At 49.1% G+C, this 22,121-nt stretch overlaps 1 protein-coding gene across 8 annotated transcripts; it reads left to right on the top strand.

The window, feature by feature from the left end:
* The first annotated feature begins 167 nt into the window (after positions 1-167).
* On the top strand, positions 168-18,886 carry KCNIP2 (Kv channel interacting protein 2). 8 transcript variants are annotated; one of them, XM_006831272.1, is made up of 10 exons: positions 168-582; positions 15,338-15,433; positions 16,218-16,271; positions 16,949-17,073; positions 17,350-17,419; positions 17,563-17,633; positions 17,763-17,870; positions 18,051-18,155; positions 18,292-18,354; positions 18,642-18,886. In XM_006831272.1, the coding sequence occupies exons 1-10, from the start codon at positions 510-512 to the stop codon at positions 18,687-18,689; spliced, it is 813 nt and encodes a 270-aa protein (XP_006831335.1). In that variant the 5' UTR covers positions 168-509; the 3' UTR covers positions 18,690-18,886. The 8 variants fall into 8 exon arrangements, with proteins under 8 accessions (XP_006831335.1, XP_006831336.1, XP_006831340.1 ...); XM_006831271.1 differs by having other exon boundaries at positions 510-582; positions 15,338-15,437; positions 16,174-16,271; positions 18,642-18,689; XM_006831273.1 differs by lacking the exon at positions 16,218-16,271.
* Positions 18,887-22,121: the final 3,235 nt, after the last annotated feature.

The raw sequence follows: 22,121 nt of genomic DNA, 5'->3' as shown, positions 1-22,121 counted from the left end.
GGGGGTCTCCTCACAGTGGAGCCTTTCGGATCACATTCCCTTCTCACTACCAAGCCCCGCGCTTTCAGGTTAAGGGAGAAGTGTTGCTAGAGAAGCAGCCCCCCTTCCCGCACTTCCCAGCTCACTCCTTCCCCGGGTGCCTCCCCCGAGCTGAGCTGCGGGGAGGGCGGGGAGGGGGAGCCAATCCCGGCAGTGCCGAAGGGGGAGGCAGCGGTGACAGCCTCGAGGAGGGGGCGGGAGGAGAGGCGGCTTGGCTCAGGCTCTGTGCTCAGCTCCACTTGAGCTCCGGGTCTGCGCTCACCTGCTACCCAAGCCTTCCGCTACCCCCGGTGAACCTTGGACCCCCTCCTCTGCCCCAAACTCAGCCCCAACCCGAACTCTCCCAACCCTCAGTCCCAGCCCCGACTGCGCGCTACGCCACCAGGGGGCGCCGTGTGAGCACCCGGCCCCGGCCACCCGGCACCCCCTCCCCCTGGTCCAGGCGGGACGGGAGGGGGTTGCCGGGGGCCATGCGGGGCCAGGGCCGCAAAGAGAGTTTGTCCGATTCCCGAGACCTAGACGGCTCCTACGACCAGCTCACAGGTAATTTGGTGGCTTGTGGGGGGGGGGGCGGTCCCGGGAGGGAGGATGGGTTCCATCCCCCCAGACCCTTATGCCTCTAACCCAGCTAGCCCACTCCCTCCCACCCATACTCAGGTCCATCCCCAGGCCCCATCCAAGTTGATCTGGACAGCAGGACACTGGGGTTCAAGCCTCGGTCCTGTGAGGGTAGGGGGACAGGTGGGAGAGGCAGCAGGTGTGGACATGTGTGACACAGGCTTGGAAGGGTGTCTGGAGTGGGAGGTGTTACGTGTTTGAGTGCGTGTCATTCTTTGTGTGTGTATGTGTGTGCACCTCCCATCTGGTTGCCATGTGCCCTGGCCTTGGTGACAGCCAGGGCGAATGTGGTTACATGTGACCGACTGCGTGTTGCCATGCAATTGTGTGATCTTATCAGATGTTTGAGTGAGATTTTGTAGGATTCTGATTGTACAGAAGAGGGGTTTTGACCATGTATCTCTGTTGTATGTAAAACTATGTGCTTTGAGTGTGATTCTGTATGAAGTGGCATGTGACTAATGGAATGTGTCAGAGCTCCACTTTATGGTGGTGAGTCTCTTTATAAGACTTAATGACTGTGAACCTACTGAGGTGACCTTTGTTAAGGTGTGTTGTGTTTTCTTTTGTGATTATGAGACTAAGTGGGTTATATTGGCACTGGATGCTAATTGTGTACTTTTGTGTGGTGAGGTCTGCATTAGGATTCTGAATATCCATGACAGATCTTTGCTGCCTCTCTGGATTCCAGGTGCAGATGGGGGGTGGTCTTTATTGAACCACACTGCTTACCTAAATTTTCCACAAATAGCTCAGATGGGAACTTGGAGGGTCTCCAGTGTCCAGCTGTCCACCCTGACTCCCAAGAGCACCCTATAGTCCCAGAGCCTGGCCTACTGTAGGGAGGCTTTCGTTAAGTAATGGGTCAACCCTCCAAAAAAATACTCAGATCATTCTTAACAACTGAAGTTCCTCACCTTCCAACAACCCTTCCAGAACTTCACCCAACCCTGAGGAAAGCACATCTTTTTGCTTCCCCTTCAGATCTAGAGGTAGCTCTAGGCCTGGTGAGGTACATTATTGCCTCTCCTTATGTGCCCCCCAAACCACTTGACTGCCATGGCACCTCTGTTTCTTCTGTGGGGAACTCTGTTAGAACTGTACATTGTGCAAGTGTATATGCCTGGGTTTGGCAGGTGGCTCCATGTGTTTGTGTAGGTGAATGTGTCACCCTGTATATATTTCCATGTATGTGTTTGTTTATGTCTCATTGTTCAGCCTATCCAAGAACTCCATGTAACCCCTGTGGATGAAACAAAGCTTGGGGTAGGCTGTGATCCTTGTCCTTCCTGAGGGGAATGAAATTAAGATTTGGGAATAGAAGAGGGGATTAGAATATGGTGCCTGGAGACTTGGCCCTGGGGAGGACCTAGTCACTGTGCCAAGGCTCCCAGAAGGGAACTCTGCTTCTAGTCCCAAGATATGGAAGACCAGATTGCTGTGCTTCAATCTAGATGGAATCCAGTTCAGCTGTCCATTCTGCTCTGCTGTTCCTACCACCAGCTTAGGATCCCTGAGTACTGAGCCCCACCCCCAAATCATGAATACCTCATTAATTAATCAGTGTTTGCTTTCTGCTTTAATTGATCCTCCCCATTAGTGGAATCATCCCCTCCCTACTTGTGTATTTGATACTTTGATTGAGTGGGAATGGGTAAGCACTCGGAAGGTACACTGCCTCAGGATTTGGAAATGGGAGTGTGAGTTCCAGCTCTGGATGATTTTTTCCTGTCTGGACCTCACTTTTCTCATGTATAAAATGGAGCATACTACTTAATGCATGCCTGCTCCCAAGGGCAATAGAAGGGTGAAATGTTGGTGTCAAGAACTGTGATTCATCTTCAGCATCCTAGCTGTAGATGGCTCACACAAAACATGGAAAATAAAAATAGGGCTAGCTGGGACTTTCTTCTCAAAAGAGGGCTTATCCAATAACAGCGGGTGAATTGGGATGAGATGCCAAAGTAATGGAGAACTCCAGGGCCAGGAGGGAGGGCTGGTGGTACTTGGCACAAACTAGGAGTCATTGTCTGAGGTGCTGAAGCTTGCTCTGGGTGGAGGTCCTGTCTGGGCCTTCTGAATTCCCAAATGAACCAACAGTCAATAAATAAAGTGACACTTTATATTGGGCAAATCTGCTTCAAAAGATTTAGTGTTAAAGAACGTTTCTTTAAAGTGTTAAAGAACAAAGACGTCACTTTAAGGACTGAGTTGCACCTCCCCAAGGCAGATTAAGTTTCACTTGAACCAAACCATGGTATTTTCAGTCACCTCTTATGCCTGTGAAAGCTGGAATAGGAATAAGGAAGACCAAAGAATTGATCCCTTTGAATTATAGTTGTTGTTAAGTGCCTTCGAGAATTATGGTAGTGGTGAAGAATAGTGCATATACCATGGACTTCCAGAAAAATGGCCAGCTTTCTCTTGGAAGAAGTACAGCCAGCATGCCCTTTAGAAGGGAGGATGGTCTCATGCATGTACTTTGGATATGTTACCAGGAGTGATTAGATCCTGGAGAAACACATCATACTTGGTAATTGTTATGTACTGTGGAGTCAGTTCCAACTCATAGCGACCCTGTACAGGGTTTCAGAGGCTGTAAATCTTTATGGGAGCAACAAGCCTCATCTTTCTCCCACAGAGCAGCTGGTAGTTTTGAACTGCTGCCCCTGATGTTCACAGCCGGATTCGTAACTACTATGCTACCAGAGCTGCTTATACTTGGTAGAGAGTCAGGGAAAAAGAGGAAGCTCCTCAACTAGATGGATTAACACAGTGGTTTAATAGTGGGCTCAAACATAGCCATGATTGTGAGGATGGCGCAGGACCACGCATTGTTTAGTTTATTGTGCTTAGGATCCTTAACAACGACAAGAGTCGCTGTCCTCAGTGCTGAAGTTAGCGCAGAGTCCGAGTTTCTGAGTTTCCAAAGTTCTGCTCCCTTCCTGCCTAATTCAAGTAGAATTCCCGGGGACCGGAGACGAAGTGTTCTCTAGCAACCACCCATTGGGATGACAGGGAGGACATTCTAGGTCCACTGACCGCCTCCCTCCACTATTCCAACCCCAAGCTTTAAACAAAGTTGAAGAGGCTTTTTGAGGGGAAAATTCCGAGCTGCCAGCAACCCCCTCTAGCTCCCCCTACCACACCCCGCCATCTCCTTCAGTTTTCCCAGCCCGGCGAGGCGTCTGGGCAGTGCAGTGGAATGGGGGAAAACAGCGTACAGCGGCAACCCTGTTCCGGCCGGAAGTAGAGAAAACACCTGGTTGTTAAAGACTGTGTCTAGGTCCCCGGCCCGGGACCTCCGGAGTCCGGTCCTTAAGGTCTTGAGTATTGTTCCCAGGACTTGGGCGCCCTCATGTGGCTTAGGGAAGCCCTGAGTAGAAAGCTGTCGTCAAGTTAAGTGGGCAAGATTTGAATGTCAGAGTTAAGAGGGGACTTCTACCTGGTAAATTTAGTTTTCAGCCACAACCATGGGATCGATCCAGTGGGGGGAGTGGAACTGTGTCCTCTGTCTTGCAGGCTCTCCGAAGAGTGTGAAGAAGCTCGAGGGTCCTGGAAGGGTTTCAATCCGATGAGCCCAGGAAAGCGGTTAGGGTAGGTGAAGGGACTGAGTGAGGCGGGTCCTTGGTGCATTTGGCTGGCAGCCAGTGTATTATGGTAGGGTCTTTGAAGCCGCTGGGACCGAACAGAGACAAGCATAAACAATTATGAGATTTGGAACCGGAAGATCCAGTAGGGGCACACCCCTGCCGCCTCTTCTTTGCCACCTCTATATACTGACCTTTTCATCCTCTTCCATCCTGCACTCCCATTGGTACAGAAAGTATAGAAGCGTGGAGGGGTTGCCATGACAACTATGTCCTTTTTACCCCTTTACATCTGTGCCAAAATGATGGGTGAAGAGTGACAGCAGGAGGAGAGAGGGACTGAAGAGGGACAATAAATGCTAAAAATTATATCTATAGCTTTTTTTTTCAATCCCGATCAGCTCCCCTTACCTGCCAGAAATTCAGAAAACGTTCCCAGAGAAGGTTATGAGGAGAGTTCACCATTCCCGTGCCTCCCACCCTAGTCTGGGAACATTGGGGGTGGGCATTTCAAACGATGGGGCCAGGGTGAAACCCCTACTACAGCCAGGAACGGCTCCAAGGTGTGCAAGCCTGGTCTTGCCTCTCCAGCCCTCGGCTCCGCCCACGCAGAGCCCACTCTGATGGGGGCGGAGACCAGACCGCCCCCAGGTCTTGAGGGCGGAGCATGACTACAGTGCTCACTGCTGAACCATGAACCGATGCCCCCGCAGGTGCCGGAGCCCTTTGGGGCAGGCAGCGCGATCTCTCTACCAGTTGGTGACTGGGTCGCTGTCTCCAGGTATGAAGAAGTGGGGGAGGGGCAGGATCCCCGAAATAATGGGCCAAGTGAAATAGGAGCCTTAGAGATAGGGGAAGAAAAGACCCTTCGCAGAGATGGGGAGAGAACACAATCCCACAAAGAACCTTACAGAAGGGAGAGAGGAGCCAGGACTCTTCAGAGAAGAAGGGGCAGGGTCTCTCACAGTAGTGGAAGATGGAGTAGAGCTTCTCATGGAAGGCTGAGGAGACTCAAGCAGGCGGAATTAAGAGGGTAGAGCCCTTCACAGGGATGAGAGAAGGAAAGTTGCAGCAGAGCAGGAAGAAAGCACATTGCTTAGGGTAAGGGGACCTTAGGATGACTGGAATCAGTATCCAGAAGGAAGAGATCCTGAAATGGAACTGAACCAATATGAACTCAGCTAGCGAGTTCTTAGGGGACTGGCTGAATAGACTGCATGGCATAAGGAATGTCATTGTTTTGCCTATTTCTGGGAGTCTGGATGAATGGGGTTGTGCATTACTGGGGCTGTGCATCCCTGAGAGTGCATAATCCTGGGGGTTCTGTGGCCCTGAAACTACGTGTACTGGAAGTCTGTGCCTTTGTGTTGAATTGAGGGGTTCTAAGTCACATGTAATTGTGTAGTCTTCATGAGGTTATACCATGGTGTTCAATTTTTGAAATTTGTGACATGTGGATTATGGGGTCTGTGTATACTTGGTTTCCCTCAGGGTTATTAAAGCAGGGCCCACAGAACCCAGTATTCCCTCCCCACCTGACTGTAAAACAGCGTGGTCCCATGGCATTCTGGAATCTGTAGTTTTTTGCCTCTCTCCATGAATATCCACTTGAGTCCCTGGAGTGTAGCCAAGGCCTTTGACCTTTCTTTGCCATGTATCCCCGGAAGTGGGGAAGATGGGACTGAACCAGAGCCATGTTTGCCACTCTTGGAGAGCACACATTCCCCCCAAACCCCCTGCCCAGACTTGTCTCTAGTGACAGATGGCTACAGCCAGGCAGGGCCAGCTCTCAGTCATTGCAGGCATGACTTCCAGGCCCCAAAATAGCCCCAACGTTTAGGGAAGTCATTAATCACCTGATACAGCTAGGGGCTGCTGTAGCTTCTGGCCTGGCTGCAGATTGAGTAAGACTGGGATGCTGAGAGAAGGCCTTTCGAGTTTTCACTGCTTCTACACTGGTGGGGTAACAAAGCTAGACTAAGGGGGTTGGGGCAGATATATAGGGTAGGTCCCCCCACAAGGCAGAATTGCTCTCAGATTTGAACTGTGGAGTTAAAGAATTGAATGGTAGCATCTCAGTGGTGAGATTTAAGGAACATGGGAGGGGCCACCTAATGCCCCAAGATAAACTTCCCTTGAACCCTCCCTCTGCTTGAAGTGCTTTTACTAAGACTTCATTGGGTGAAGAGTTAAAACTAAGGGACAAGTTTCCCAAGGCCCCTGAGATATGAGAAGTCTCTGAGAGAAGGGAGAGCCTGAAAAACAATTCTCTTTCATTTTTGGCAGACCCACCAGGAGCCTTGACATAGAACCTTGGGTTTCTATGAGGTTGGGTCAGGTCTTGGAGAGTTGTGGGTGGGTGGTGAGAGAGGGAAGAGGAGGGCCCACGGACTAAACAACCGACTACAGGTTTGTGAGTCTGCCCATCTCTGAATCAACAATGGGGTACAGGAAGCGTTCCCGTGGTGCCTGTTAAGTACCATCCAGCCTGTTCATAGTCATAGCAGATCATGTATAGGGTTTCCAAGGAGTTTGAACCAATGAGCTTGCTATTCAAACTGACTCTGTGGTCCAGTATTTATCCTATAGTTCCACACCAGGACCCCTAATTCAATCCAAATAGCCTGGCTTGGCATTCAGGGCTCCATAGAAGGACCCACTTATTGTTTCTCCAACATAAACTAAGCTAGGACTCCTGGACACCCCACCCCCATTACCCTTTCCCTGGAGAGATATCCTGAGGGAGCAGGCATAGGGCATGGGTTCCGGTTTGAGTCTCAAGCCACCCTTTATCAGCTATGTTATCTTGGGAAAATCACTTCCCTGAGTGATTCTACAAAATGAGTGTAAGACCTACTTACCCTAGATGCACCAGCTGTGAGAAAGGAGCAAATAACCTGACATGCTAGGTTATTGTGAAGACTAAATGAGGTCATACATGTAAAGTATCCAGGATACAAAATGGACTTGATAATTGTTGATCCCTTTTTTTAAGGCAAACTGTTGAAGTACTAGATCCCCAGTGTGGACCACAAGGTTGGTTTGAACCACCAGGTCAGCAGTTCAAACTCACCAGCCACTCCTTGGACCCAATACAGAGTTGCTATGAGTCAGAACCAATTCAGTGGCACTTAACAACAACAACTGAAGTATTGGGGTACACTGTGGCACCATATGATAACCACGGGGCTGCGAACCACAAGGGTGGTGATTTGAGCCCACAGCTACTCCATGGGAGAAAGATGAGGCATTCTGCTCCCAGAAAGATTTAAAACCTTGGAAACCCTATACAGTGTTGCTATGAGTAGGAACTGATTCAACAGCACTTAACATTAAAGTATTGGAGTCCTGGTATGGCACTGTAGGATAAGCACTGAACTAATTGCAAGGTTGGCAGTGCAAACTCACCAGCCACTCCTCAGAAACCCTATACAGGGTTGCTGTAAATCAACATGTACTTGACGACCCTTAACAACTGAAGTTTTAGCCATCCTTAAAAACTCGGCTGAAAAAGCACCCTCTCCATCAATTTTTCCCTGGCTTCCCAACTAGAAAGAACTGCAGGTGGGACTTTTACTACAGCTCATTTCCTGACCTGCCTAGAGTAGTTGCTAGCAAATAGTAGGCAGTATTTGTTGAGTGAATATATATATATATACATATCTATATACATATATAGCATCTATTCACTCAACAAATACTGCCTACTATTTGCTAGCAACTACTCTAGGCAGGTCAGGAAATGAGGTGCGCCTGACCCAAGCCATGGTATTTTCAATAACCTCATATGGATGTGAAAGCTGGACAGTGAATAAGGAAGATCATAGAAGAATTGATGCCTTTGAATTGTGGTGTTGGAGGAGAATACTAAAAATGCCATGGACTGCCAAAAGAACCAATAGATCTGTTTTGGAAGAAGTGTAGCCAAAGTGCTCCTTGGAGGCCAAGATGGCTAAACTTCGTCTCTCATACTCTGGACTTGTTGTCAGGAGGGAACAGTCACTGGAGAAGCATGTCATGCTGGGTAAGATGGAGGGTCAGAGAAAAAGAGGAAGACCCCCAATGAGATGGATCAGCCAGGTGGCATCATTGATGGCGTCAAGGACATTGTTTCATTCTGCTGTGCATGAGGTCGCTATGCGTCAGTTCCAACTCGATAGTACCTGACAACAACAAATATATATATATATATATATATACAGCACAGGTCTCTCTCAGGGGGGGATGTTGCTCCCTGCCCAGTATTGGGAGCCAGAGCCATGTTTGGTTCACGTTTGTTCCACAAGTACCAGTTCAAAATCTGACATTGAATTTGTATAGGCACAATTTGTAACATCTTCGTCCTCAAAGAGCTTGGAATCAAGTTGAAGAGACAGAGACTAACACAGAGAAAATCTGGGTTCAAATCTCAGCTCATCCCCATTTGGTTGGTTGGTTCTCTTCCCTCTCCCTCTCCGTCCACCTATGCACCCCACCGCTTCCCAGCCTTTGAACTGGTAACTCCTTGGGAACCTTTGGCATGGAAGGATACTGACCAGGTAAGTCCAGGACAAAGGACAGAGGCAGTAACCAGCCTTTGTTCATGAGAACAGTCCTCCCTTCCCGCCCCTCCCCCACCGCCCAGTTACCTTTATAGAAGTGCTTTGTGCATCCTAAGAGATATAGACATCTATTTGGGGGGTAGGGGGAGTAATTGCCACGTTAGTAATAATACCCCATGTATAATGTAACAAAATGCTGCCTCCTGCTGTGCCATTCCCATGATCTGTAGGACTTGTACTGGCTGATTTTTGAGAGTAGATTTCCAGGCCTTTCTTCCTAGTCTGTCTTAGTCTGGCAACTCTGCTGAAACTTGTTCAGCATCACACCATGCCTGCCTCATAACAGAAGGTAGTGACTGCAGGAGGTACATTGGCCAGGAATTGAACCTAGGTCTCCCACATGAAAGACAAGAATTCTACCACTGAATCACACTGTCCCTCCAGCAATAATGGTTGGACCAGACCTGAAACCACTGCCCTCAAGTCAAGTCTAACTCATAGTGACCCCATAGGACAGAGCAGAACTGTTCCTTTGGTTTTCCGGGACTGCAAATCTTTTTGGAAGCAGACAACCTCATCTTCCTCCCTTGGAGTGGCTGGTGGGTTTGAACTACTGACATTGCAGTTAGCAGCCCAACACTTACCCACTATGCTATCAGGACTCCTTCGTAATAATAATAATGGTAGCAAGTATTTCTTTAGCAGTTACTCTATACTAGGCACTATTCTAAGAGTGTTTTGTGTATTTATGCATTTATTCCTCACAACAACCATATGTAGTAGAAAACTGAGGTACAGAGAGGTTAAGAACTTGCTCAGTTAATTGCAAGTTTGAATTAATTTGAAGCCAGGGAATATGACTCTTGGACCCATGCTATTGCCTACTATGCTACACTGCCTCTTTTTACTGTTCCCACTAACAATACAGAATTGAGTGCTATGAGTCAGAACCAACTTAATGGCACTTAACAACAATAAGGAGTTAGTCAGAATTCAGTTAACTGGGAGGACACTGAGGGCTGCCTGCTTGGGAGGGAAGGAAGGAGGATTTAAACTGCTTCTGAACAAAGGCATGAATTATAGGATAGAAGAGCAAAGACACAGTGAGAGAACAGAGTTTGATGTGTTTAAGAGACATGGAAGCCAGACTGCCTGGAATGGATTCTGCTGATGACGGTAGGGAGAATTAAACATCAGTTGTAGAATTTAGACAGTCATAGGGAGATATTTGAAGTCCTGGTCTGGCGCTGTGGTCTAATGCATCAGACTGCAAAGTCGTTTGAGCTGCAAGGTCGGTGGTTCAAGTTCTCCAGCTGCTCCTTGGAAACCCTATACATGGTCGCTATGCGTTGGAATCGACTGGGTGTCACGTAACAACAAGGGAGATATTTGCTGATTTAATCTGTAAATCTGTAGCCTCTAAGGTGTGACAAATTAAAACTAGCTCCCGAATTGACTTTTTCCTATGACCGTGGGCTTGGAGGCAAGCAGAGGACCAAGCCTGCTTGAGGCACGCCTTTCTTCAGGCTTCTCTTCTAAGACTTCCGCGAGTCTGTCCTTGTGGAAAGGGGGCTAATATGATACAAGGTAGATGCCCGACCCCCAGTGGTGGCTAAGCAGAACTACAGATCAGTGAACCTCAACTGCAGCAAAAATTGTTGTTGTTGTTGTCAAGTGCCGTCGAGTGGATTCCAACCCATAGCGACCCTGTATAGGGTTTCCAAGGAGCAATAGTTACAACCCCACAATTTGGACTGAGAGCCTAACTCATCTCAGAGGTAGATGGAGGGAGTGTGCCCTCTGGAGTAACTCTCATGCACAGGGCCTCCTGGATGGGCAAGCTTTCTAAGGAGGTGGTGTGGTGGTCTATAGCACAGGCTCAAAGGTTATTAGAGCAATTTAATATTGATACTGCCTGATCTTGGGAATATGTCTCAGTTTAGCCTCAGTTTCACCACCTGTAATATGGGCATTAGGTTCATTGTGAAAAGTCAATGTGGTAATGTCTGTAAGCATATCTGTTAGTCAGCAGTGGAAGTGATAGTGTCCTGTGGAGTCGATTCCAACTCATAGTGACCCTGTACAGGGTTTATGGGGCAGATAGCTCATCTTTCTCCTGCAGAACAGCTGGTAGTTTCGAACTGCTGACCTTGAGGTTAGCAGCCCGATTAGAAAGCAGCTCTGGTAGGTACAGTGGTTAGGAATCGGTCTGCTAACCTCAGGGACAGCAGTTTGAAACTACCAGCTGTTCTGCGGGAGAAAGATGAGGCTTTCTGCTGCCGTAAAGATTTACAGACTCAGAAACCCTGTACAGGGTCACTGAGTCGGAACTGACTCCACGACTCCACGGCACACGGCACACAACCACTGCTACCAGAGGTCCTTAGCAGTGGAAGTTGTTGTTTCGAGCTGGTAGTTTCGAACTGCTGACCGTGAGACTGATTCCTAACCACTAGGGGCTACCTGAACTCCTTAGCAGTGGAAGTTGTTGTTGTTGTTGTTGTTGTTATGTGCCATTGAGTCGTTTTCGACAGTGGAAGTAGTTGTTATTAATTCAGAGGTCCTTGTTTGCAGCTCATTGGCCCTGCATACTTTCCCCTCCCCCACCAGAAAAGAGGGAGAGGGACACCAGAAATGCTCCTAGGGGTGGGTGGCTGCTGTGGAGGGTTCAGATTTCTCTCCTACCCTGGGCTGCTCCATCAGCTCTGGCAGGGCTTTAGCAGCTCCTGGGTGAAGTCCCAGTGGGGTTGGGGGTGGAGGTGAGGTAGATTGGACCTGTTGGTCCCAAAAGCAACTGAAATAAGCCCCCTCCCCTCATGGGGGCAAGTAGCTCTCTTCCTGTGCAGGCTATCTAATCCTCCCTTCCTTGGGCCTCAGTTTCCCTGTTTGTGGCCTGTGGGAAGAAAGTGCTTCCTGCCCCACAGTCTCCATGGCAACCACAATCGATGCTGGTGGTGTCCTCCTAATGGGAGAGGTCACTGCCGCCCCTACTCCCGCCTTATATTCTCAGACACACAGACAATTCCATGCTGATACTACTACACAACTATAGATTGTCCTCCTAATTTTACAGCACACCCACTACTTCCCACCCTACTAAAATATAAATACTTCACACCCTATCCACACTTAAGACATCCAGGTTGCATATTCTTGACTCTCCTAGACACTCAGGTCACATATCCATATACAAAGAGTAGAAATGCATGACCATACACAAAACATACCTAATAGACAAGGTAAAACATACCTAATACACAGAGACACATATAAGAGAAGAGACCAATACAGGAATATATACCCAGGAAAACACCAGACACCCATAGCAGGTTCTCCCTATTACTTAGAGTGTTGGGCACAGCCACACTGCCCCACTCCCCTGCACAGAGTAACCACAAAGATATCTGGGAAAGTTGTCCTTAGGACCAGAGGCAGGTCGCTGCCTTCCTCCTCTGTCCTAGCCCGACCTGGTCAGTATCCTTCATGCCGAAGGTTCCCAAGGAGGTGCGAGTCCAAAGGCTGAGGTGGCCTCAGGAAGAGGAAGAGGCGGCAGCTGTGGCTGGGAGGCGTGTGGGGCAGAGGCAGAGGCGGGGTGAAGGGGAAAGGGAGGAGATGTGGAGGGAGGTGGAGGGAGGTTTCAGGCAGTCCTACTTGGGCCTGGGAGGTGGTGTGAGGCCAGCAGGCTGGCTTGTCTGAGCCTAGACAAGGTGGGAGCCATGCCCCGGGCCCAACATGAACCTGGAAGGGCTGGAGATGGTCGCTGTGCTCGTGGTCCTCGCTCTGTTTGTCAAGGTCCTGGAGCAGTTTGGCCTCTTTGAACCTGTCTCCTTAGAAGGTAACCCAGGTGTCTGGGAGTGTCTGGGCTGAAGGGACAATTGTTCCACAGCATTGAAGAGGGTTGGGGAGGGCAATGCTCCACCCTCATGGCTGGGGCAGGTGGGTAGGAGAGTGGTGGGATGGGGCATCTTTGAGAACTGAGGAGGGGGCCTTGAGGAGAGGAACTGAGGGAGTTTAGAGGAAGTGATGAGGGGTGAGGAGTGGGGACTGAGGTATGGAGATAAGGTTAGGAGAATCTGGGGGACGTGGGGAGGGGTCTAGAAACACACAGGAGTTCTGAGATAATACCAGCCTTCTGGGAGGTCCCTTTGGGATCCAGAGACCCATGTAGCTCTGAAGATGTGTGTGGCTTTCTACAGCTTCCACCGTGCCGGGGTAGCTTACAGGGTGTGTGTGGGCCTAGTGTGTGAAAGACACAGGGGTGTGATTGTGTGTTCATGTATATGAGAGCAAAGTATGTGACCGTATGTGTGTATGTGACATGGATGTGATTACATGTGTCAGAGTGACAGGGTATGTGGTGACTGGGAGCATGCCTGAGGGGAACAGAGTGTATAGCTAGGTATCATTGGGTATTAGGTTCTATGGATATTCCCAGAGCTTCCTGAAGATACACCGGCTTTACCCAAGGTTTGGGGTGGGGATGAAGTCTGGAAGGACAAGAGTGGGAACACTATGAATGAAACATTTATAGTTCAGTTTTGGTTAGGGGTGGGTTGGCTTCCCTTGTTTGTCCCAGGACCTAAAGGCATTGACATCAGTAGTGAGAAATTTATTCTCCATTCCACCTCCACATATAAGTCAACTCTGGAGAGCTATTAGAGGTGAAGATGTTTGGGTTCCCCCCTCTTCATGCCAAGAACTGTGCAATTCCTTTCAGAACAGGAAGACGTGAGAATCTGTTAAAATGATTGTTGGGAAAACTGGAAAGATGCAGAGGAAACTGGGGATGTAGGAAGGTCCAGGAATTGCTTATTCTACAGTCTAGTTATAGTTATGTGCCTTCGAGTTGGTTCTGACTCAGTGACCCTGTATAGGGTTTCTGAGGAGTAGTTGGTGGGTTTGAACTTCTGGCCTCTTGGTAGCAGTCCAGGACTTCCTAGGGTTCATTAAGAGTAGCAAACTCCTAGTCCACCCTCTACCCTCTACTACATTTATTGGGATAGAAGGGGAGCAGGGAGTCGGACCTAAATGAACTAGGGAGACTGAGCTGAGTTTGTTCTCATCTATTCCCAAGATGAAATCAACTGGGTTATGACACTTTAGACTGTTTGGTGAGAAAAGAGGCCCTGGAGAAACTCAGGCATTCTGTAGGCTTAAAGGTAGCCTCTTCATCTTACCTTCTGAAGAACCAGGAGGAGACCAAGGCCTGGGGGCAGGTTCAGTCTTGAGGGGAGAGGCACTGGAATCCCCCAACACCCCCCCCCACACACACACACACATTGGCAACTACACCACCCCAGGTCCCAGACACAATTCAGCTTTGGGAAACTGAAGCCCCAGCTAATGGAACCCTGGGCCTGTAGCCAGGCCACCATCGATCTCTGATCCCCAGCACAGCCCACTGCCTCCCTCCTACTTCTCTATAGCTTCTGTGGGTGGGTAACAAGACAGTGACTGCATGAAGTACTTCCCCTCCCCAAGATCAGGGCCTGAATTAGTAGGGTGACGTGGGTGTGCAAAGGTGAGTTTCTTCTAGAGTGGCCTGAGACCACATTTAGCCATGTGCCAGGTTTAAAATGGTCTTGGAATCTGGGAATGGTTGCAGCTAGAAGATACACAGATCTGTTATTCCTCAAATTATGCTATCATTTTGCCTTCAAAGAACAAACCATACATCTGGGTGAGTTAGCTGATTAGACCCTAATTTCTCTGACAGAAAGATTCTGGGTCACTTGGAATGAAGGGTTAGAGAAAGGAAAGGCTAAGGACAAATGCAGGCTCTATGAATGAAGTACATAGAGCCTTAGGTAACTGGATGTCACGAGCACCTCAGTCATAATATAGTCTGGGTGGTTGTCATGGTAACCCTGATTTGCATGTCATAATGTTATGAGGTCACAGTATATGTGTCATAGTGTCCTTGTTATACTGTGTCTCTAAGGTCTAGGGCCATTGTGTGTTCGGTTTGATCATGCCCTGTGTGTTTAAGATGACCTGTATAGGTTCCTATGTGTGTGTATCACGTTTTATTTAGGTCCTATTAGTATGTGTTGTGTTAACGAGTGCTAGGTCAAAGTGCGTTTGTGTGTTTTGGGGCCTGCTAAAGTCATCAGATGTGAGTGAGTTACTGAGTATCAAGCTGTTGCTGTCTAGCATCCCTCAAGTGATTTCTCATTTTATGTGAGTATTCACTCTATATTCCTGCTACTGTATGTGTGAGAGAGACAGATAAGGCAGTCCCTGAGTTGAACCTCTCTCTAAAAGATCCATCCACCCATGGCACTAGAGCCACTGCCCCCAACCTGCTTGTGGTCATTATGTCACCAGGCTTCGTCCCATTATACAAAGTGCCTAGACTCCTTGATGGCTTTTCCAGACTCGTGGGACCCACTATGGTCACTAGGCTCCCCTAACCTGGTCCCCTGTACCCTGCCATTCCACTCCCAGTCCCCTTCAAAGCTCTTTGCCCTCGTGACTGGTGGGGAGGGGACAGGGGACAGAGGGACCATGGGGGTTAATGTGCCTTCCTGGGGTCTTCTCTCTTCTCAGGCCACCCTCCAGGGCCCACTAAAAAAGCGCTGAAGCAGCGGTTCCTCAAGCTGCTGCCGTGCTGCGGGCCCCAAGCTCTGCCCTCAGTCAGTGAAAGCAAGTGCCTCTCCTGTGATTCCGGGGGCGGGGCCCGAGTGCGTGTGGGCGTGGCCAGTGTGTCAGGGGGTGGGCAAAGCACTGGCCCAGCCCAAGTGTGAGGGTGCGTTAACCACTGTGCGCGCTGATGAAGCCTGAATGTATGGGCGTGGCCAGTTTCGGGCGGGCCAGAGTGCCTGTGGGTGACCCTGGTCTGAGAATCTGACCGGACGGAGTGTTTGGGCGTGGCTAGCGTGGCAGGGCCGAGGCCTGAGCCTGTGTGGGTGTGGTCAGTGTGACGGGGGCGGGACCAGGATCTTAGGTATGTTCTGGGCCTCGAAATGTATGTCACCAGCAGGATGGATGCAGGTGTAGAGGACGTAGCCCTCCGTTGTTTTTCTAATTCCAGTACGGCCCCTAGCTGAGTGACTTAGAATTGAGTGATCTCGCCTTGTCTCTAAATCTTAAGAGTCCTCAGCTGGTCTTGTTCAGCTCATAGGACCATACTGCATTTTGCAAACTATGAAGGCCCTTTTTATAAGTATTGAGTGTATTGTTGTTTGATGCTACCGGGTCCCATACAAGAGGAGATTCAGAATAAGGAGGGGGCGTGGATTCCACAAGCATGTGTGCGTGGGGTCTGTTTTGTGTATGTCTGTGCTCGTTACGTGTGCCTTTGCGCGCAGGGCTGGGGTGTGTGCATTGTAACACTCAGGTGTGTGAGATTTACTGAGTGTGAGGGGCCAGGTGTGTGTCTGCAGTGCCCGGGTCTTCCGCTTTCTCGGTGACAGTTCGCTCCCTTCAGCATTAGCCGCCCCAGCCTCCCTCCACCCATACAGACCCCGTCCGCTGGACCCAGGTGACTTACTCTCCTGGAGGGGGCGGGAGGGGGCTTCGGGAGCACTGGGGGGGCACTTGCTTGGGGACTAAGGGTTGGGGCCTGGAACGTGGCTGAGGTGGGGGCAGGGGTGGAGCCCTTGCTTCGACTTAGTCAGAGGCGGGATTCTGAGCAGGGCTTGGCTGGAGCTGGGCGGGGCTTGGGCGCATGGCTTGGGCTGGGTGGAGCATGGCTGGGAATTGGGCGGGAAGGACAGGCCTTGTCTGGGTCGGAGACTCTGGGAGGGGCTAGGCTAGAGTTGGGATCCGAGATCAGAGAAGGCCTGAAACTTGGACTTTCAGATGTCTGCTGTCAAGTCCATTTTTCTTGCTGCTCATTTTCTTAGACAAAGATGGGACGGGGGGCCTTCCCCTCCAACCAGAGATAAAGGGTCTAGGGGTGAGCGCCGAGTCGGATTCCTGGCTTTGGGGCCAGGTCTGGCCTTGGACTGAGCCCATTGATAGACCTCAAAGCTCACCAGTGTCTTTTCTGCTTGCCTTGATTTCCCTGGCTCTGCTGGGGGTGGGGGGCGTCCAGGAAACCGGCCGACTCCAGCCATGGAGAGTGGGGGATGGAGGGGTAGATGATTCTGAATAGGGATGCATGGGCCGCGAGGCTGGGTGCTGAGGCTCTGCTGTCCCCCTCACTGCTCCCCGCAGACAGTGTGGAGGATGAATTTGAATTGGTTACTGTATGTCACCGACCCGAGGGTCTGAGGCAGCTGCAGGAGCAAACCAAGTTCACACGAAAGGAGTTGCAGGTCCTGTATCGGGGCTTCAAGAATGTGAGTACAAGTTGGGGCTGGGCTTGCTTATCCAGGGTTTCCCAGGAATTGTGAAAACCGGGGCAGGGAGGCCCACCAGACTGAACTTCTGGGGTGGGGGTCAGCAAAGAAACCGTGTATTTCCAGTTTAGTTTAGGGTTTCGTCTTGCTTTTTAGTACAAAGAGCTGCATGGTGAGTCCCTTGGAAGCATGAAGATAAGAGTCTCTGAGCATGGAAGATGGGGGGTCAACTGAAAGGGGTTTTGTCTGCACTCAGCCTGGTCTATCTCCTCACAGGAATGTCCAAGTGGAATTGTCAATGAGGAGAACTTCAAGCAGATTTACTCCCAGTTCTTTCCTCAAGGAGGTGAGGTGGCAAGGCCTGTCATATTGCAGCTATCCATTTTGAGGTCAAGTGGGAGAGGGGGTTCTGGAGGGGCTGGGGAGATCCCCACAGGGGTTGGAAGTTCTCTTGTCTGGAAGCTAAACTTCTCCACACTCACTCTACAGACTCCAGCACCTACGCCGCTTTTCTCTTCAATGCCTTTGACACCAATCATGATGGGTCAGTCAGTTTTGAGGTGAGCTGGGAGAGGTGGGTTAAGCAAGCCTGTTTCCTGGGGTTTCAGGCCAAGGATCTCCAGATCAAATATAGAGAGGGGTTGGGTGAAAGGTATCTGAAGATCCATCTACCCTTGCCTCCTTCCCAGGACTTTGTGGCTGGTTTGTCAGTGATTCTTCGGGGAACCATAGACGACAGGCTAAACTGGGCCTTCAACCTGTATGACCTCAACAAGGATGGTTGCATCACCAAGGAGGTGTGAAGCAATTGAAGGGCTGGGGGCTGTGTGTATGGGGACAGTAAGAGCCCCTGGGAGGAAAAACATGACCTATATATGCATCACCAGCAAAGGGCAAGATCTGTCCTAGACTCCAGGTCTCCTGGTTTAGAGGCTGGATGATCTAAGGAGAGATCCTTTACTCTCTTGGCTTAACAGGAAATGCTTGACATCATGAAATCCATCTATGACATGATGGGCAAATACACATACCCTGCACTCCGGGAAGAGGCCCCAAGGGAACATGTGGAGAGCTTCTTTCAGGTGCCTTGGCTTGGGTAGGTGGGAAGGTTTTGGAGTGAAGGGGTAGGGGCAAGAACCCACCAAGTAACTTACCTGAATTCTGTCTGTCTCTCTCTTGTTCTCCCTCTTGTTCTGCTGCCTGACCACCTTCTTACAGAAAATGGATAGGAACAAGGATGGTGTGGTGACCATTGAAGAGTTCATTGAATCTTGTCAAAAGGTACAGGACCCTCCCCTCCCACTTCCCTGATCTAGACTCAGGGCCTACTTCAGTGATGTAAGGGAAGGCTCCTTGGGACAGAGTACAGCTTGCCCAACCCATCCTCACACCGAATCCCATTGGTAGAAGCCTGCCTCCTTTTCCACCCTAGGTCTTTCTAGGCTTTCCCATTCGCTCTGCCTCTACTTCTGGATGTCCCTATCTTTGACTTAGTGTCTCTCTCCCTGTCTCTGACAAGTTCTTTCTCTTTCTTTCTCCAATCTGCCTCCTTCACATCATGGCCACAGGATGAGAATATCATGAGGTCCATGCAGCTCTTTGACAATGTCATCTAATTCCCCAGGAGAGGGGTTCAGTGTGTCCTGGGTGGACCATGCTCTAGCCCTTGTCCAGGTGGACATCACCCTTCTCTTCCCAGGTCTGTCCCCATCCAAGCCTTGCCCTGGGGGCTGTAGGGAACCAAGAACCTGGGAATATAGTAACCCAGATCACCAGAGGTGAGGGGGGGTTAAGGAATGAGCAGAGTACATCTTGAGGGTACTCCTGTATAGGAAATGAATGGTCACCCCCAGTTCCTACCCCACTGTAGAAACCACAATACTAGACAGAATGTCTCCTGCTATGGTGCTCCCCCACTCCTGATCTCACAGCATTTCCCTTAAGACTCTCTTCTCAGAGAAGATGTTCAGGATAGCCTTTCAGAACAGTCTTTGAAAGCCCAGTGGGAGAGAGACAAGGATATAGAGGGAGGAGTCTTGAACATGGTGGACCAGAGGTTAGGTCCTAGAAGGTGGCAGGAGTAGAGAGCAGAAAAGCCTGGACTGTCAGTGAGAGTTCAGGTACCCCATGCCATCAGAATATACATTACCAGGCTCTTCAGAAGACTATCTCCCTGGAAGCCCTCCAGATAATTCCTGCACCCTCTCCAGTAGTAGCAAGCCCTAGAGAACCTGATGTTTGACTCATTCCTGGAATTCCTTTCTGTTTGTGTGGTGGTAGCAGGGAGGTGTCCTCACTGATGCCTGCTGACAAAGTTTTAGCCTACCCATTTTGATTGCTCTGGATTTTCATTTGCCATGTCCTCTAAATTTGGAAACATGGAGGAAGTCAGGGACCTTTCTGAACTTTGTATTCCATCATTTCCTCAGTGAATGCTTTAGAAGGAAGGAGACAGGCATTGCATCTGAGCTCAGGTGTGGAGGTATTCATTAGACTCTTAGATCAGCCCAGTCTCCATTACAAACCCCTACATGACGTCCTCTAGTCCCACCTAGGGTTTCCTCTTGCTCTACCCCAATCTGCTCAGAGATGCGATACACTTAGAGGGCAAGGACCATAGAACACAGGTGTCAACTCATTGTCAGCACCCCTGCCATGCTGCTACCCCTGAATATATCTGCTTGTCCCATTCAGTCACCTTCCCAACCAGCCAGAGTCTGAGGGAGAGAACCCCTTTTCCCATCAGAACCCTGTTGACTGCTTTGCATTTTTGACTCTACTGTATATTTTGTAAAATAAGAAATACACCAGATCCAATAAAACACAATGGCTATGCACAGGCTGCTGTTTCTGCCTTTTTGTCTCTTTCATTGTACTTACAATACACTAGCCCTGACAGTCTCTTAGGTCCACAGGGAAGTGTCTCTCTCCAGGGGAGCCATAGTCTGGGCATACATTGGCAGGAGACAGTTGTAGGTTCTGGAAAGGATTGGAAACCCACTGGACCTCAGAGAGGCCCCCTGGGAATTACCCTCCCATTCACAACAGAGTATCTTTGTTCTATATCCTGAGAAGTAACAAGGGAGAAAGGACATGACAATAATAATGTCCTGACTGCCGCCAAGAAGAAAAGACAGGATCAGATAACATCCTTTCAACCAGAAACCCCTGAGACCCTCCCTCTTAAGCCTAGGAGAGAGCTGGCAAGAAGCAATGGCGGCAGAATCAGGAGTCCAGGAGATGGTGCAGTGGGTTTCCCAGCCCCCAGAGTGAAAGAGCTGAGTGTGTTGGGGCAGGAGGCTTACTGTTGGAATGGGGTGCCTCTGGGGACTTACTGGTATAGTTAAAAAGCTTTGTTAGCTTTTGCCCAAGCAGGGCAGAGGCTGGGCTGGCAGGCCCAAGAGATCCCATGGCTGTGAGGCTAAGGACCAAGTGGAATCCTGCATATGAGCACGGCTGAGAAGAGGCCATCCTCATGGAAGAACTGTATTGTGAGTCACCTCTGATCCTGAATTGTTACCTGTTACTTCCCCAATAAACCCCATAATTGTGAGTTTTCTGTGGCCATTATAACAAATTATTGAATCCAGCAGAGAAGTAGAAAGTGCCTTGGGAGGGCTGGCTCGTGTCAGTATCAGTAAAAACAAAAGGCTGGAGGGTAGAGCTATACTGCATTTTCCCTTCATAGAAACACCCTGAGCTATTGATGCTGATAATGATTTCCTCTTCCCCTCCTGAACTTAGAAGAGGCCATATACCTCCAACAAGCCATTTTTACCTTTGAATCAAGATTTTCTCTTCTGCAGACTTCTTAATCTCAAAGCGCTTTCTTTAGGGATGGGAAGTACTTACCCTACACTTTTTTTTTTAATGCTTTATTGTGAATTAACTTACCCTTTACTTTCTAATGAAGTTCTTTTGTGTAAATATCCCAACATTGCCTCTAGTAAGGATATGCACATGTGCCCACACCCCAGTCAGGTAATATGGAGAGATCAGATGGGGTAGACCCAGGATAGATCATGATGGGGCTGGTGGCCAAAAGAGTAACAAGAGACTTCCTGTGTGGGGTGGGAATCTTTCTTCACTTGGCTCTTGGGTAGGGGCCACCAATGACCCTCTGGGTACTATGTGATGATCAAGCCTTACCATCCCCCGAAAGATTACATTCTATTCAGTCTCACTGTACACATTGCCAAGGTCAACGGAGTACAGAGTCCAAGAAGAAGAACTCACTTTCTGAGTCCTTCCTTTTGTCAGCTGTGTTCCCTACTCACATGACCACAGAACCATCTGCTTCTTCAGTCCTTGGGTTTGAGTCACAACTCCTCTTAAGTGATAAAACTACAAGAAAAAAACAAAAAACAAAAAACAACTTTCCATAATACTGGATCAATAACTTGCAAATGCAAGCCAAATATTTAATGAAGGATTTTATATTTTTTCTCTTGCTTACCAGAAATAGAACAGGTGTCAAATTCAATGACAGCATCAGGTACAAGAGTGAAAAAGAGATTTCAAAGACAGATTTTCATTTAAATTTAGTATGTATATATTTGTGTACTATTGGGTTGTGTGTTTGTGAAACTCACATTCAGTTGGTCAGTTTACTTATGTGGGATGGCTGGTTATGGGGAAAAAAAATTAGATATATCTCCCTCAGAACTGTCACAGAGAGAGAGAGAGAAAGCCTTCCCTTGGAGTTCACACCCCGAATTCTGACTTCTAGCTTTCTAAACTGTGAGAGAATAAAGGTCTGTTTGTTCCAGCCATCCACTTGTGGTATTTATGTTAATACAAGCACTAGATAACTGTCCCCAGGACCTGGCACATGATAGGTAATTGATGTGTGTCTAATTGTCTCCATAAACAACTGCCTTCTTTGCCATGAGACCAGAAGGACTAGATGGTGCCCAGGTACTAGTACTGAACATTTTGATCAAAGATTCTGAAAAAGAATCTTGTTTAAAAGGGGGAATATACAGAATGGAACTTCAAATTCTCATGGATTCCAGATTTTCTGGAGTCATGGAGTTTGGATAAACCCC

The sequence above is a fragment of the Chrysochloris asiatica genome, unplaced genomic scaffold (assembly GCF_000296735.1).
Source record: "Chrysochloris asiatica unplaced genomic scaffold, ChrAsi1.0 scaffold00003, whole genome shotgun sequence".
NCBI classification, from domain to species: domain Eukaryota; kingdom Metazoa; phylum Chordata; class Mammalia; order Afrosoricida; family Chrysochloridae; genus Chrysochloris; species Chrysochloris asiatica.
The sequence above is the reverse complement of the archived record's forward strand: the minus strand, read 5'-3'. Positions and strand labels throughout refer to the sequence as shown.

Bases quoted from the DNA above. Each gene is read 5' to 3' on its own strand.
- KCNIP2 (XM_006831271.1), top strand. From the start codon at position 510: ATGCGGGGCCAGGGCCGCAAAGAGAGTTTGTCCGATTCCCGAGACCTA. The intron at 17,634-17,762 runs GTGAGCTGGGAG...CCTCCTTCCCAG, and splicing joins ATGGGTCAGTCAGTTTTGAG to GACTTTGTGGCTGGTTTGTC. The intron at 18,355-18,641 runs GTACAGGACCCT...TCATGGCCACAG, and splicing joins TCATTGAATCTTGTCAAAAG to GATGAGAATATCATGAGGTC.